The sequence below is a fragment of the Dictyostelium purpureum genome, assembly GCF_000190715.1.
Source record: "Dictyostelium purpureum unplaced genomic scaffold DICPUscaffold_61, whole genome shotgun sequence".
Classification (NCBI taxonomy): Eukaryota; Evosea; class Eumycetozoa; order Dictyosteliales; family Dictyosteliaceae; genus Dictyostelium; species Dictyostelium purpureum.
The window spans coordinates 71,487-87,729 of NW_003519398.1; the positions used below are offsets into that span (position 1 = coordinate 71,487).

General features: G+C 23.2%; 9 protein-coding genes across 9 annotated transcripts; 7 read left to right on the plus strand and 2 right to left on the minus strand.

Annotated features, from left to right (window-relative positions):
• Positions 1 to 377: 377 nt before the first annotated feature.
• On the plus strand, positions 378 to 1,565 carry DICPUDRAFT_77012 (uncharacterized protein; the record flags this gene model as incomplete). Its single annotated transcript, XM_003286049.1, has 1 exon — positions 378 to 1,565. The coding sequence occupies one exon, from the start codon at positions 378 to 380 to the stop codon at positions 1,563 to 1,565; it is 1,188 nt and encodes a 395-aa protein (XP_003286097.1).
• Positions 1,566 to 2,828: 1,263 nt separating this feature from the next.
• On the plus strand, positions 2,829 to 4,317 carry DICPUDRAFT_150054 (uncharacterized protein; the record flags this gene model as incomplete). The annotated part of the gene is made up of 3 exons (XM_003286050.1): positions 2,829 to 3,297; positions 3,376 to 4,109; positions 4,192 to 4,317. The coding sequence occupies 3 exons, from the start codon at positions 2,829 to 2,831 to the stop codon at positions 4,315 to 4,317; spliced, it is 1,329 nt and encodes a 442-aa protein (XP_003286098.1).
• A 350-nt stretch (positions 4,318 to 4,667) lies between these two features.
• DICPUDRAFT_150055 (uncharacterized protein) lies at positions 4,668 to 4,993 on the minus strand (the record flags this gene model as incomplete). The annotated part of the gene is made up of 2 exons (XM_003286076.1): positions 4,668 to 4,694; positions 4,835 to 4,993. 2 exons carry the CDS (start codon positions 4,991 to 4,993, stop codon positions 4,668 to 4,670), a joined length of 186 nt encoding a protein of 61 aa, XP_003286124.1.
• Positions 4,994 to 5,774: 781 nt separating this feature from the next.
• Positions 5,775 to 6,522, plus strand: DICPUDRAFT_87008 (uncharacterized protein; the record flags this gene model as incomplete). The annotated part of the gene is made up of 2 exons (XM_003286051.1): positions 5,775 to 6,275; positions 6,340 to 6,522. The coding sequence occupies 2 exons, from the start codon at positions 5,775 to 5,777 to the stop codon at positions 6,520 to 6,522; spliced, it is 684 nt and encodes a 227-aa protein (XP_003286099.1).
• A 561-nt stretch (positions 6,523 to 7,083) lies between these two features.
• Positions 7,084 to 7,593, plus strand: DICPUDRAFT_77015 (uncharacterized protein; the record flags this gene model as incomplete). The annotated part of the gene is made up of 2 exons (XM_003286052.1): positions 7,084 to 7,097; positions 7,227 to 7,593. The coding sequence occupies 2 exons, from the start codon at positions 7,084 to 7,086 to the stop codon at positions 7,591 to 7,593; spliced, it is 381 nt and encodes a 126-aa protein (XP_003286100.1).
• A 541-nt stretch (positions 7,594 to 8,134) lies between these two features.
• DICPUDRAFT_97281 (uncharacterized protein) lies at positions 8,135 to 10,362 on the plus strand (the record flags this gene model as incomplete). The annotated part of the gene is made up of 2 exons (XM_003286053.1): positions 8,135 to 8,928; positions 10,340 to 10,362. The coding sequence occupies exons 1-2, from the start codon at positions 8,145 to 8,147 to the stop codon at positions 10,360 to 10,362; spliced, it is 807 nt and encodes a 268-aa protein (XP_003286101.1). The 5' UTR covers positions 8,135 to 8,144.
• Positions 10,363 to 10,628: 266 nt separating this feature from the next.
• Positions 10,629 to 13,296, plus strand: DICPUDRAFT_46567 (uncharacterized protein). Its single transcript, XM_003286054.1, has 5 exons — positions 10,629 to 10,832; positions 10,957 to 11,187; positions 11,282 to 11,370; positions 11,445 to 11,475; positions 11,540 to 13,296. Exons 1-5 carry the CDS (start codon positions 10,704 to 10,706, stop codon positions 13,184 to 13,186), a joined length of 2,127 nt encoding a protein of 708 aa, XP_003286102.1. The 5' UTR covers positions 10,629 to 10,703; the 3' UTR covers positions 13,187 to 13,296.
• A 360-nt stretch (positions 13,297 to 13,656) lies between these two features.
• On the plus strand, positions 13,657 to 14,297 carry DICPUDRAFT_150060 (uncharacterized protein; the record flags this gene model as incomplete). The annotated part of the gene is made up of 3 exons (XM_003286055.1): positions 13,657 to 13,917; positions 13,998 to 14,136; positions 14,215 to 14,297. 3 exons carry the CDS (start codon positions 13,657 to 13,659, stop codon positions 14,295 to 14,297), a joined length of 483 nt encoding a protein of 160 aa, XP_003286103.1.
• Positions 14,298 to 14,484: 187 nt separating this feature from the next.
• Positions 14,485 to 15,157, minus strand: DICPUDRAFT_30387 (uncharacterized protein; the record flags this gene model as incomplete). Its single annotated transcript, XM_003286077.1, has 2 exons — positions 14,485 to 14,643; positions 14,984 to 15,157. Coding segments are annotated over 2 exons (333 nt in total), but the record flags the coding sequence as incomplete, so codon positions are not given.
• Between the last annotated feature and the right edge of the window lie 1,086 nt (positions 15,158 to 16,243).

The following is a 16,243-nucleotide window of genomic DNA, read 5'->3' on the forward strand; positions in this document are numbered from 1 at the left end:
TTAAACATTCCTAATGTTGATCATACAAATTAAATTGGGGTCCCAATAATAAATTTTTAATAAAAAAGAAATCAAATAAAAAAAAAAAAATAATAATTTATAAAAAAAATTTTTTGGTATTTAAAAAATAACCACACTTATATTTTAATATATTAAAGCTATAAAATAACTTGATTGAAATATATTTATAGAAATGATAATATAAAGAAATTATTTATATTTTTTTTATAATTTTATTTAATTTTTTATTAATTTTTTTTTTTTTTTTTTTTTTTTTTTCATTTATTTTAAAAATTTTTCCGTTTTTTTTTTTTTTTTTTTTTTGAATAACAATAATAGTAAATAAATAATAATAGAAACCATATAATATAAATATTATGAATAGAGTACCAATAAGACCACCGAATCAAGTAGAATTAAGAAATTTACAATCATTGTTATCCACAGGCGAACCATATGAAATTTTAGGATGTGAAGTTAGCTCATCAAAAAAAGAAATTACAAAACATTTTAGAGATTTAGCAAGAAAATATCATCCAGATAAAAACAGCAATAATGATGGTGGCGATATGATGACCAAAATCAACAATGCATACTCAGTGTTAAGTGATGAACGTCTTAGAGAAATTTATGATGTCTATTTATACGAAAGTATCAAGTATGGCGAAATGGAAGATGGCGATACAGTGGATTTGGATGAAACTCATAGAACTATAGCAACAGTACTTTCATTATTATTTGGTGTAGTTTCATGGCCTTTCTCAAAAATAGCAATCATGGTACATTCAAACGACTCAATTATAAAAACAAGAGATGTTGTTAGAAGTATATATAAAGAAAAAGGTATTCCAGGTTTCTTTAGAGGTTCTGGGTTTTTATTAGCGTCTGGTGTATTTGAAGTCATTAAAGAATATACACTCAATAAAATATTATCACCACAAAAATTACCACCACTTGTAAATACCATAGTGGATAGAACCATTCGTCCACTCTTTAAGCATCCACACAGTTTAATTATGGATCTATTAGATATTGCACCATTCAGAATCACTCTCTCAACTATTATTTTCAATGTAATCTTAAAACAAAAAGAGCCAAGTAGTATATTTGTTAGAGATCAACCACCAAAATTCCAAAATTTCTTTTATGGTGCAACTTACACTTTAATATTATTAGCCGCAAAAAAAGGTGTCAAACACTTAATCAACAAAGCTGACGACTATTGCTACAATGGTTACATTAGAAACCCAGATAACCTTTTCTTTAGATATTCAAATTTTATTATGAAGAACTCCTTCCTTCACAACTTTGTTTACACTTTTTGTATGATACCATTGGAAGTCATTCGTTCACAATATCCACGTATGCTTTTAAATAGTTATGATAGCGGCGAATCCACCACACCATATCCAATCAACCCTGTATTAATTGCAATTAATATTTATAAATTAAATGGTATTTGGAAATTCTTTAATGGTTTTGTACCATATTATATGGCAAATCTCCTCGAATCATTTTCAAATCAATTGGACGCCCAAGAAGACACCTATGAAGATTCCGAATAATTTAACACACAATTTTTTTCATTTTTTTTTTTTTTCAGATATTGTAAATTGATCAAATATATTTTAAAATAAAAGAATAGAATCAATTGTTTACTTTAAAAAAACTTTAAAAAAACATTCCCAGGAACTTTTTTGCAAAGATTTTTTTTTTTTTTTTTTTTCGGTTTTTTTTTTTTTTTTTTTTTTTTTTGATCAAAAGGATAAGTATATTCAAAAATGTAATTTTATAAATAATTCTCCAAAGTTTATTTTTTGTTTTTTATTTTTATTTTTTTTATTTTTTCAAAAAATTATTTTATTTTTTTTTTTAAATTATTAAAAAAAAAAAAATCAATATTAAAATTAATTTTTTTTTAAAATTTTTTTTTATTTTATTTTTTTTATTTATTATATGGTTATACCAAACTATCCATTGAAATAAGAACAAATAAAAAATATATAAATAAAACAGAATCATCATAATATTTTTTTTATTATTTTTGTAGTTTATTTTTATTATAATTAATATTAACCAACAGTTTAAACTATTCAAATATACTACAATAATAAAAGTAATAATAATAATAATAAAAGTTGTTTTAAAATATTAAAAACACATTCATAAACATAAATATAAATACATATTATTTAATATTCCCTCTTGAGATTACTCATATCCCACCCACAAAATAACCCACTCTCACTCATTAACACACTTACACACTCCACCACCATTAATAAATTTATTACTCTACACCATTATTACTACTTAACAACCAAAAACAACAACAACAACTGTATTAGTTATCACATTTATTATTAATAAATTTAATATATAAATAATTTTTATTTTTATTTTTTCCAATTTTAAAATATTTTTTTTTTTTTTAAAAAAAAAAGGTAGGGTATTATAATATTATATTATAATTATTTTTTGTGTTGAAGATTTAATTTATTTATTTTTTTTTTTAAAATTTTAATTTTTTTTTTTTAAAAAAAAAAATAATAGAGATTAAAAAATAAAAAAAAAAAAAAGAAAAAGAATTTTAAATTTAATATGTTATTATATTAAAATAAAAATAAAAATAAAAATAAAAATAAAAATAAAAATAATAAAATATCTTTAATATTTGTAACAACACAAAAACAACAATAAAGAATTAAAACAACAACTAACAATACAATAATATTATATTTTATAATAAATTTTAGTAATATTATTATTAATAATAATTTTTTCATTTTATAGTTTATCAATTGTCTATTTAAAAAATTAAATTAAATATGAACATATCACCAACTCCACCCCCACAAGTTATTCAACAACACTCAATGTTCCAAAATACCAATAATACCTCAAACCACCATCACCACCAACAAAATCATCATTTTCAACAAAATAAACAACAAAATAAGCAACATAAAACTCAACAACCATACCAAAACTATTATAACCAAGCATTTAAAAACACTGCCAATATAGCTGGTGGTGGTGTTGTCCCTATTAATAGTAATATCAATACAACTAACAATAATTATCATATGTATACAACCTCTATAACCCCACCAGCTCCCTCATCGCAATATATTAATAGTATTAATAATAATAATGTAAATTTTAATCAACCACCCTCATCGATCCCCCAATCTCAATTTTCGATACCACCCCCACCTCCAATTGCCCCTCAATCAAATAGTATGAATGGTAGTGGTGGTATTAAAAAAAACCCATATGCTGCAAATAATAAAAACTGTAAGGATATTCTAAAATAAAACTTATTATAACCCCTATTATTATAAATATCTAATTTGGTTGAAATTTCTTTCATAGTTAAAAAATTTAATAACCATATTAACAATACAATTACAAATAATACAAGTGCATCAATTCCAGTGCCAAAGGTGATGATAACAAGTTCACAAAACCAATTTTCAACATCTTTACCATATAATGTAAATAATAACTTTAAAAAACATAGCAATAGCAATAACAATAACAATAACTTTAGAAAAAGATCTTTAAGTGATAGTGGACATGGATCATCAATAAACCCACCATTTTCATCATCGCTACCAAATAATCCATCTCATCTAGTTTCAAATTATGAAAACTACAACCATAACTATAATGGAAGTCACAATAATCATCAATATCATAGTGGTCATCATCACCATCATCATAATCATCATCATCATAACCATCATCATTATCATCCACAACAATTAAATGGTTTTGACTCACCACCACAATTTATCTCATCATCACCAAATACTACGCCATCACCACCAAGATCTCATTACAATGCAAGCAGCTCATACTCACAGACACTGATTGAAGAACCAAAGTTTTATTCGGAATCTGAAAAACAAATACCAGAACTAATGAAACAATATCTTGGAAGCTATAGTAGTTATCATGAACACTATAATGCTCAACCACCAAATATATACAATATTTTAAGGGAATATTTAAGAGAATTCAATACATACAAAGAAGAAAAAGAGAAAGATAGAAATAAAAAGACAAGATGGGAAGAATTGGCTGAAAAACTATTTGAAACAATTGTAAGATCATCATACATTTATTTAATTTAAAATTTTATTATAGTATCATAATTTGCTAATATCCAATTAATTTTAAAAACAGTTAAAAATCGATAGTTTTAATAGATACACCCACAAAAATGAATTACAAAAGCTTTTGGCAAGAGTTAAAGATGATGGAGAAGCTGATTTAGAGAATATAATTAATAATTATTTATCTATAATTTAATCTGTAAAAGGATTTAATGTATATAAAAATAAAAATAAAAAAAAAAAAAGAAATTTTATCGATATTTTTTTTTTACAATAAAATTTAATTAAAACCTATAAAGTTATTTATATAATTTTAAATACATAATATTTTATTAAAAATTTTATTATTCTAAACTAAATTTGTTTTACTGTTTATTTCGATTGGTTTTCCCTGGCTAAAAAAAAATGAAAAAGGATTGTTTTGTGTTTTTGTTTGTATCTGTGATGTTTGATTTGTTTGTTTGATTTGTATGGTATGAATGATTTATGTGATCTGTTTGATTTAATTTTCTTTATACATTATATTATATTAAAAAAATATTTAATTTATTTCTTTCTGCTAATTTTTTCTTCCTATAATTATAATAAATTAAAAATTAGTATCATATAAAATTTGATAGTGATTGGGTTGATTGGTAGTCAAAAGATATTGAATTGATGAATATATATGAAAACTATTGACTATAAAATATCGTATTTGTTTAAAGTCATACTTTAAATAAAACATGTTGTCTAACTACTGGGTCATATTTTCTTAATAATAATTTTTTAGTGCTCATATTTGAACCTTTAGTTGTTTTATAAAAATATCCAGTATTTGCGGTTGATACCAATTTAATGATTGTTGTACTGATCTTCTTAGCACCTGCCATATTTACTATATTAAATTATAACTATGAATTATATAAAAACGAAAAAAAAATAAAATAAAATTTTGAAAAAATTAAAAAAATTTTTTTTGAAAAATTAAAAAAAAAATAAAAAAAAATGAAAAAAAAAAAAAAATGAAAATTTAAATATATAATTTAAGTAATGATTAATATTAGCACCATAATAATTTTTAATTAGATATTACCTTTTTTTCCTATATAAATTTTGGTAAAATAAAATATTAAAAATAAAAAAAAAAAAAAAAAAAAATAATATTTTAAAATAAAGATAAAAATAATAAAAAATAATAATATAAAATATATTTACTTTTAAAGTATAATCTATTTATAAAAGTATATCATTTTATTTATTAAAAATAAAATACATTTAGATAATGGCACTCTTGGTTTTAATTATTTTAAAATAAAAAAAAAACCATTTTTTTATTTTTTGGATTTTTTTAAAATTTTTTTTTTTTTTATCTTTTTAAAATTTTTTTTTTTCATTACTATCATTTATTAAATACATAATAAAACATACACACTAAAATGGAGTTAGAGTTATTTTCATTGAAAAAGGTATGTGTATTTTTTTAATGGGTTTCTTTTTTTTTTTTTTTAAATAAAAAAAAAAATTGATATTTTTTTTTTGTTATAAAAATTTTTAAATAATAATATCACAAAATTAAATTAATATTGTTATAATCTTTATTTTTTTTATTTTTTTTATTTTTTTTTTAATAACTATCATATTAATATAATTTTAAATCATAATTTTAATAAAATGTCACAGGAACTTTTATATATTAAAGAGTTAGCCAGAATTACACAAGAAGCTGCTTTAATCAGAAAAGAATTAGAGTCAATTAGAGCCGAAGCTAATAAGGTTCAATCAGCACCAAAAACTACCACCCCAACACCAACACCAACACCAGCACCAACTGTTGCAGCAACACCAAAACCAGTTACCCCAACACCAGCACCAACCACCACCACCCCAACACCAAAACCAGTTACTCCAACACCAGCAGCTACAAAACCAACACCAGCACCATCGACAGTTAACAACACTGCTGCTCCAACCAAAACAGTTCAAGAAAGATTAAATACCGTTTCATCAGTTGATAAAGTTGTCACAACACCTGCTGGTTTCAAAGCTGGTTCCTCAACAACCCCAGCCACATCCGCACCAGTTGCCACTAAAACTCCAGCTTCATTCAACTCACCAGCTAAACCAGCTACCACACCAGCTGCTTCAGCTTCACCATCTTCAAACCCACAAATTGTTTGTATTTTTTTTAATATCACCCATTTTTTTTATCAACCACTAACTTTTTTTTTTAAAATAGAAAACTATCGTTGATGCAGTTAAAGCTAAATCAAAAGTTGATAAAACAATGGACCCAACCAAACTTGAAAATTACTTAACTGAAGAAGATTTCAAGGTTGTATTTGGAACAAGCAAAGATGAGTTTGCTAAATTACCAAAATGGAAGCAAGATGGAAAAAAGAAAGAAACTGGTATTTATTAAAAAAATTTAATGAACGATTATTTAAATAATAAATCATATAAAAAAGATAAACAATCTTTTTTTATTTGTTGTAGTTATATAACTTTTTTAAAAATTGTAAAATATGGTAAAAACCCAATATTTTCATTTATTTTTTATATCATAGTTCTGTTTTTTTACAAATTTTCCTTTTTTAATATTGGACAAAAAAAGAAAAAAGAAATATTTAACTGATGAATTATCATGAAACAAATAAATATTTTTTTCATTTTTTTTTTTTTTTTTTTTTTTTAATTTTTTTTTTTTTTTTTCATTTTTTATTTTTTATTTTTATAATTTTTTTAAAATTTTTTTTCAATTTTTTTATAGTTGCACATCATCAAATCTGTATATTTATTCACAAAGTTTAAATTAAATTTTAATGATTATTATAGGAAACCTTTCATTTTTATAGAAAATTTATCATTGTTTTATAATTTCAAAATTTTAAAAAAAAAAAATAGAATTCCTCCAACCAATCCCATCCAATTTAATTAAACCAATCACCCCACACAATAAATAATATACATATAAATAGAAAAGATGAAGTTAGTAAGGTATGTAACAAAACATAAATAGTTTTGGGGTGTTATTTAACCGATTTACTAAAATAAAATATATTAATTTTTTTTTTTAATCAAAATAATTATTTTATTAATTTATAAATGACAATATTACCAAAATAGATTTTTAATGAAGTTACATAACGAAACAGTTACAATTGAATTAAAGAATGGTACAATCGTTCAAGGTACAATTGCAGGTGTTGATGTCAGCATGAATACCCATTTAAAAACAGTAAAACTTACATTAAAAGGAAAGAATCCAGTCAATTTAGATACATTAAGCATTAGAGGAAATAATATTAGATATTACATTTTACCAGAGTCACTCAATCTTGGCACTCTTCTTGTTGATGACACTCCAAAATCCAAACCTAAAAAAGTTAAACCAGTTTCAGATAAACCAAGTAGTAGTAGAGGTGGCGCTAGAGGCGGTAGAGGTGGTGTAAGAGGTGGTAGAGGTGGTAGAGGTGGTAGAGGCGGTAGATAGGTCAATTTTATATCATTAGTTTAAATATTAAATGTAAAAAAAAAAAAAAAAAGCCTTTCAAAAAAAAAAATAAAATAAAATAAAAAGTAACAAAAAAATTTTAAAATAATATCAATATCAAATTATATAATTTTCATTTTAATATTAAAAACTATTGTTAATCAATATTTTTATTTTTATTTACATTAAAAGTTTATTTTGTAAAATTTTGGGAAACATCAATAGAGACTCCTATGGATTAATTTAGATTTTATTATAATTAAATATTAAATATTTAATAATTAAAAAAAAAAACGAAAAAAAAAAAAAAAAAAAAAAAAAAACAAAAAAAAAAAGTTTTTTTGTGGAATTTTGGGGGACACCCCAAAGGGGCCCCTCTGGGGAAAAGATGGGGTTTTTTAGGAATAAATATTAAAAATTTGCGTCGGGAAAAAAAACGGGGAAAAGAAAAAAAGAAAGAAGGAGAAAAAGAGGAGCAAAAGTATTTTTGATTTTCTTTTTTTTTTTTTTAAAATTTTTTATATATTAAACACATCTTTACATAAAAAAAGATGCAATTATCTCTAACTAATATAAATTCTCACTATAAAAAATTATTTCAACCCTTTATAAATAAAAATAATTTAAAATTTTTACAAAACCAACAATATATTTTCAATAACATTATTAATAAAAATGATATAAATAAAAAATATTTTTCATCGTATTATGAATATGATAATAGTAATAGCACAGGTTTTGGCTATGATTTTAATATAGAAATACCAATACCATCCGCTTCATTATCAACTACAACAAATGTATCAACACAACAAAACCATAACAATAATATAATTAATAATCATGTAAATACTAAATCCAATATAATATCACCAATAATACTCGAAAAACTTCCAAAGAAAATTAAAATATCAAGAAATAAAAAAATTGAAAATATTATAAATAATAATAATAATAATAATAATGATAATGATAATAATAATAATAATAATAATAATGATAACAATAATAACAGTAATATAAATAAAATTAATCAAAACTTAAAAAATGAAAAAATAAATGTAAATAATAGTGTAAATAATGAAACCAAACCAACTACAAATAAAAAAACCAAATCTAATAAGAATGAAACTGATGATTTATTAGAAATAGAAGATTTTAAACTTACAGATGAACAAGAAAAAATAGTAGATTTAATTGTAAATGGTGGTAAAAATGTATTTTTTACAGGTAGTGCTGGAACTGGGAAAAGCTTTATCCTTCAACGTTTAGTATTGGAACTTAGAAAAAAATACCCAAAATCAGTATTTATTACTGCTGCAACAGGCATTGCTGGTATGTTTAATATTAATATTAATTTTAAATTATGTAATTATTATATTAATTTTTAAATTACTTTTTTAAAACAAAAAAAAACTTTTAGCTGTTAATATTGGTGGTACAACATTACATTCATTTGCAGGCATAAAACTAGGTAAAGGAAGTGTAGAAAAATTATCAATTCAAATTTTACAATCAAAAAAATATTGTCAAAGATGGTTAGATTGCAAAGTATTAATTGTCGATGAAATATCAATGATCGATACAGAATTATTTGAGAAATTAGATGTTATTGCAAAAACTGTTAGAGGAAATAATTTACCATTTGGAGGTATCCAATTGGTTTTATTGGGTGATTTTTACCAATTACCACCAGTTTATGGTAACTATGCATTTGAAGGCGAAACATGGAACAAATCAATTGATATCTCAATAGAACTAACCAAGGTTATGAGACAAAAGGATCCAGAATTTATTAATATTTTAAATAAACTACGTGTTGGCAAAGTTTTCGATGACACTGTTCAATTTTTATTAAATCGTTGTCAAAGACCATTAGATATTAGTAATGGTGTTTTACCAACTAAACTCTATTCAACCAATAAATCTGTTGATGAAGAAAATCAAATATCACTAGACAAATTAAGTGGAGATCCTTATACATTCGAATCATTAGATAGTGGCCATCAAGATCTTTTAGATAATTTAGATAAAGATTGCCCAGCTCCAAAAAAACTAGTTTTGAAGATTGGTGCCCAGGTCGTACTTTTAAGAAAACTCGAAAAACATAACGAGCTTGTTAATGGATCAAGAGGTGTAGTGGTTGGTTTTGTCAAAGCTAGAGCCAAACGTAGATTCTCAAGTTTTTATGAAAACAATATATATGCACCAGTAGTACTTTTTAATAATGGTCAAAAGGTTACAATCCCACCAAATGAATGGGTTGTTTGGAGTGAAAAGAAAGCCTCTAGAGTTCAACTACCTTTGAAATTAGCTTGGGCTCTTACAATTCATCGTGCTCAAGGTATGACATTGGACAAGGTGGAATGTGAACTCTCAAAAACTTTTGCAAATGGTCAAGGTTATGTAGCTTTATCAAGAGTGAAATCTTTAGATGGTTTATATTTAAAAGAATTTAAAAAATCTGCAATTAAAACCTCATATAAAGTTACCAATTTCAACAAAATTATAAAAGAAAAAAAATAAAATTTTTTATCAATAAAACTATTTTTTACAAATAAAATTTTTTTATAAATAAAATAAATTATTTTACTTTTTTTATTTTTATTTTTATTTTTGCAAATAATATATATTATAATTCAAAAAGGTTTTCACAAATCCAAATAATTATTTACACTTATCTTTACACATAAATAAAAAATACACACTATTTTATTTCAAAGATTTTTTTTAATAATTTTTTTAGAAAATTTAAAAATAAAATTATGATTATCTATTTACAAAACAAAAAAATCTGTGGATACAAACACCAAAATTTTTTTTTTTTTAAATTTCTAAGATTACCAAAGATTAATAAAAAAAAAGTGGTTTTTATTACTCTCTTTCAAATAAAAAAAACCAAAATATCAAACTATTTTTCGAATTTTTTTTTTTTTTTTTTTTTTTTTTTTTTTTTTTTTTTTTTTTAAAATTTGTTCCTTTTTTTTTTTTTTTTTTTTTATATTTTATATTTTAATTTTTATTTTTGTATATTTATATTTTATAAAATTACAACATTGTAAATCAAATCTAACAAAGTTGTTATTTTTTTTTTTTTTTTTCAAAAAAAAATGAGACTACTTTTATCAATTATTTTCTTAATTTTCTCATTGGCCAATATCAACGGTCAAAATGCCCCAAGCACAAATTTTGTCTCTTTCCCAATTACCATTTATGACAATCACCCATCTTTTAACCCTGTAAGCAAAAAAAAAAAAAATAAAAAAAAAATAAAAAAAAAATAAAAAAAAAATATATTTGTATAACCCAAAAAAAAAGTCTGATTTTAATTATTTTTTTTTTTTTCTTATTATTATTTTATAGGATTTCGAAAATACAAATGGAGCACAAAAAGGTTTAGTTAAAACCAGTTTATCAAATGGTTTACCTGTTCCTGTTCAATATAACGCTTGGATTAATAGCTCTTCATCATTTAAAGCTTGGTTTTCTCAAGATCCAGTCAATAAACCAGTATTATTCAATCTTACATTCACTCGTGATAGTAAAAACCCAAATTATTTAACATATGATAATCAAGACTTTTTCCCAATTGACGTAAAGATGAAACTTTTATTATTTATTTATTTATTTTTTTATTTTTATTTTCTCACCAAAATAAAATTTTTATTTTTATTAAATTAAAATATAGAAACAAGGTTGGGAATCATCACAGTATTCATCTTTAGATCTTCCAAAATATAAAGATTATAACAAAGACACAAGAAATTTCCATTTCTGGTAAGTATAGCTAAAGGTTTTATAATATTAAATACCAAAATTTACTAATTTTTTTTTTAATGTGCACCCACCAGCCTTCATTTTTCAAATACTTTTGAATCTAATGTAAGTTTTTTTTATTTTAATTTATTTATATTTTGATATTAAAAAGTCTCATAATTTTATATAGTGTAAAGAAGTATTTTCATTTACCGGTGATGATGATGTTTGGGTTTTTATTAATAATAAACTTGAATTAGATCTCGGTGGTGTTCACTCTGCTGAAAGTGGTAATATTAATATGGCTTCATTAAAAAATCAAAAATGCCAAGAATCAACTAAAACTAAAGTTGTTTTCAATACTTTCGATTTCTTTTATTGTGAAAGACATACCACAAGATCAACTATGAAAATTTCAACCAATATGCCATTTACTTGTTCATACTATGACTATTGTTCAGAGTGTCAAGGTAAAGGTGCTTGCTGTGATCCATCCTTAGTTCCAAACCCAGATAAGTGTTCCTATTTAACCTGTCCACCTTATGATACCAAAATCGAAACTGGTAAAACTTGGAAGGATTATATGATCAAAAACGACAACTCGAGCTCATGTGAAGGTAATGACAAATGTAGAGTTTATTCATGCGACTCATCTAAAGGTTGTGTATCAACTCCAAAAGTCTGTATAAACGAGAAACCAAAATGCTTTGATCTATCATGTGACTCAACAAGAGGTTGTGTATATACCCCAAAATATAACGATCTTGGCAGAGATGCTTGTTTTGAAACAACCTGTGACGAAAAAATTGGCTATAAAAAAACACCAATTAAAACATGCCCTGCTGATGACAACTTATGTACTATCGAGTCATGTAGTATTACTGCTGGTGGTTGTATTAGCACACCAAAAGTTATGGACACATCCGATCCATGTTCCAATAATACTTGTAATCCAAAAAATGGTGAAGCCTATGGAGGTTCAATTCCAAACTGTGAAGCATGCAAATGTCCAGACAAGTTTTGTCAAATCAAAGAATGTCCTGGTGATGTAAACAAATGTGCATACACTGATATCAAATATGACAATATTAATGCATGTACCCAAAGAGCTTGTAACAAAACCAATGGCCAAATCTATGAAATTCCACACACTTCATGTTTTGGTGATACCTGTAATACATACACCTGCGATTCAAAAACTGCTACTTGCACATCAAATTCAACCAAAGTATGCGATGATAACGACATCTGTACCTTAAACGAATGTAAAAATGGTGAATGTATTTTTACACCACGTTCATGCAATGATAACAACCTATGTACAATTGACTCATGTGATTCCACTGCCGATGGTGATGGTTGTGTTCATGAAGAAATTGAGTGTGCTCAAGAATCACTCTGCTCTACCTACAAATGTAACGAAAAGACAGGTAAGTGTGAAGCCACACCTATTGTTTGTGAAACTGCAAACTTTTGTTTAGGTGCCACTTGTCAAGAAGGTGTTGGTTGTGTTGAATTCAATAGAACCTGTGCCCCAGATGATGATTGTTCAAATGCCAAGTGCGATTGGGAACAAGGTAAATGTATTTCTAAAAAATATGACCCATTACCATTTGTTTGTCAACCAATTGGTGTCAAAGTTGGTGTTGGTGCTGCTGTAGGTATTGCTATTGCTGGTGCTGTTGCATTAGGTGTTGCTATTTTTGGTGGTAAAAAAGGTTACGATTACTGGAAGAACTCACAAGATATCAAGATGTCTGCTTCAAATTCGAATCCACTCTACGAACACAATCCAAATGCTCAAGGCGATAATCCATTATACACTCATCGTGAATAGTTTATTTAATAACCAATAATTTTAAAAAAAAAAAAAAAAAGAAAAGAAAAGAAAAAGAAAAAATCAATTACTTTTATTTTAAAAGTTTTTCATTAAAAATAATTTTTATTAAAAAAAAAAAAAAAACAAACCTGTATAATATATATATTTTTTTTTTACCAAAACCTAATAAATTATTTATATTTATTTATTAAATCAATATTAAATTTTTTTTTTTTTTTTTTTTTTTTTTTTTTTTTGTTTTATTTGATCACATGATTTCTTTTAAAATAATTTTTTGAAAAATATTTGGATGAATTCAAATAATTTTTTTCAAGAAATAATACTTATATCTTAAATAATTTATTAAAATATAATTTTTTTAATTTTTTTTTTTTAATTTTTTTATAAAATTTTTTTTAAACTTTTTTTTATTTTTTATTTTTTAAATATTATTTCATTTAGTTTTATTTAATAACCCCTTTTTAAAAATGGAGAACGATAACAATAACCAACAACCACAAGAAGAAGAACCACAATTAATAGAGAGAGAAATTGAAGGTGTTACAGTTTTACCACCACCATTTATTCAAGATCCAATCACAAACGAAACAACCATTATTCAAAAAGAAGAGGCTGAACCTGCCAAAGAAACTAGAAACGAAGAAGGTTTCTTATTAAAAACCATTCATTGTAGATTATGCGATTGTAAAATTTTAACACCAAAAAATGCAAAGTTAGTGGAAAAACAAGTAAGAATTCAACCCCTAATTAGACCCTAAAACCAATGCTATTGATGATCTGTACTAAATCAAATTTTCTATTATTATAGATTACTTTAATTAATAAAAAACAAAGCAACACTGCCGAAGATTTAAAATATATGTGGTTTTTACCAGATATGTTTCAATTTGAAAATATTGCTTTTACAAAAGATGTAAATTCAACTCACAAGTATCTTTCATGTGCAGGTAAGATTTTAAAAAAATATATATTATTAAACTCGGTTGGTGGATATCTTTGCTAATCAATTTTTTTTTCTGTTGCAGAATGTGAACAAGAGGTTATTGGTATTCATTATATTGGTTCAAAAGAAAATTATGTTGCTCACGATAGAATTATTTATAAATAAATTAAATGAATATATATTAAAAATGTAATGTTTAAAAAAGGTAATAAAATTATTTTTTTAATATTTTTTTTGTTTTTTTTTTATTATTTATTGTTTTTATATATATGTACCATTGTCGTGTCTTTTTTTATTTTTTATTTTTTTTTCCAAGTTTTTATTTTAATAATTTATAATTGACAAAAAAAATTTAAACTTTAATATTCTTGTTGTTAACTTCACAAGCATATTTAATAAGGAGATCAACAACTTTTTCTTTGTTGGCAGCAGTTTCAGTTCTGATGGTTTCAATTTCTTCGTTGGCACTTTGGAGTAATTGGGTGGCGGTTTCAGTTGAAGCACCAAAATACTATTAATAATAAAATAAACATTAGTATAAATGTATATTATATAAAAAAAAAAACAATAGTGATAATTTTATGACAACTGAATATATTTTTTTATAGGGGGAATATTATTTTTACTATTATGCTAATAATTATTATTATGATTTATATTGTACTATAAATTATTACTGATTATTATTTAATGATTATCAATATTACTGTATATTGCAGTAATATACTATTTTATATTTTGATTTTGATTTTGATTTTAATTTCTATTGATCGGATATTAATATTCAGTTGTTGATATCATCTTTTGATTCTATTGTTATTAATCCATTTGGTATATTCTATTAAACCTACTTTTGATTCGTATTCTTTGTATTCTTTATCTTTCTTTTCTCTGAATTCTTTAATTTCTTTTTCAGCTTCTTCAACAGCTTTCTTTAATTTTTGAACACGATCTTGTCTAGCATCGTTAACGATTTTTTGAGCAGTTCTTTCAGCTTCTAAAAGTTTCTTAATACCGTCTTGACTCACTAAAAATTATTATTTAAAAAAAAAAGTAAATAATGTTATTAATAATGATCCTAAAATATCCTTTCGTTTTTCCCTTTTTTTTAAATTAAAAAATATAAAAAAAAATTGATGATGTAATATCATCTTTTAAATAGGTTTCTTTAAAAAAGAAAAAGAAAAAGGGGGAGTAACAATAAGTAATTTACTTACTTTTGTATATATATATAAAATTTTATTTGTTTATTTTTAAAAATAATATTAAAAAAAAATAATAAAAAAAAAAAATTAAAAAATTTTTAAAAAAATTAAAAAAAAATTAAAAAAAAATTATAAAAAAAATTAAAAAAAAATTTTAATCATATAACTTTTTCCATAGTCTCCAACCAGGCTCTCTCATAAAAATTAGTAATAATTTTCTTTCACATATTAATTATACCAGTGGCAAACAATATGGAATTTTTTTTTTTTTTTTATAATATATATTACAAATACAATATCTTTTTTATTTTTTTATTTTTTTTTATTTTATGTTTATTTATTCCGAAAAAAAAAAATAATATAGATAAAAATATATAATTAAATAATTAGTTAACAAATATTTATAATCGTTTTCCTGGTAGTGTGTGGGTAATCAAATAAAAAAATCTTAAAAACATTTTTATTACTTTAACCTCTTTTTTCTTTTTTCGAAATTTTTTTTTTTTTTAAATTAAATATTTTAATTAATTATTAAATATTAATTATTTATTAAAATTGTATTTATAATAATCTTTTTTTTCTTTTAATTTTTAATGTTTAAAAAAAACTGAATTAACAATTGTATGAAATTGATATAAAAAGAATAAATTATACAGATTAAAAAAAAAAAGTTTTATGGTTATATTAATATCTTTTTTTTATTTATATTTAAATAATTATTAAAAAAAAAGTATTTTAGAAAAAAAAAAAAAAAAAAAATATAATTATATAAATAATTAATATCAATGAATGGGTTGAGGTTATTTTTAAAAAAGTTATTTTAACCACATTTCCAAAAAAAATGATTCCGCATTCACAAAAATAACACAACTGTTTTGTTGGCGTAAAATTTTTTTTTTGGTAATG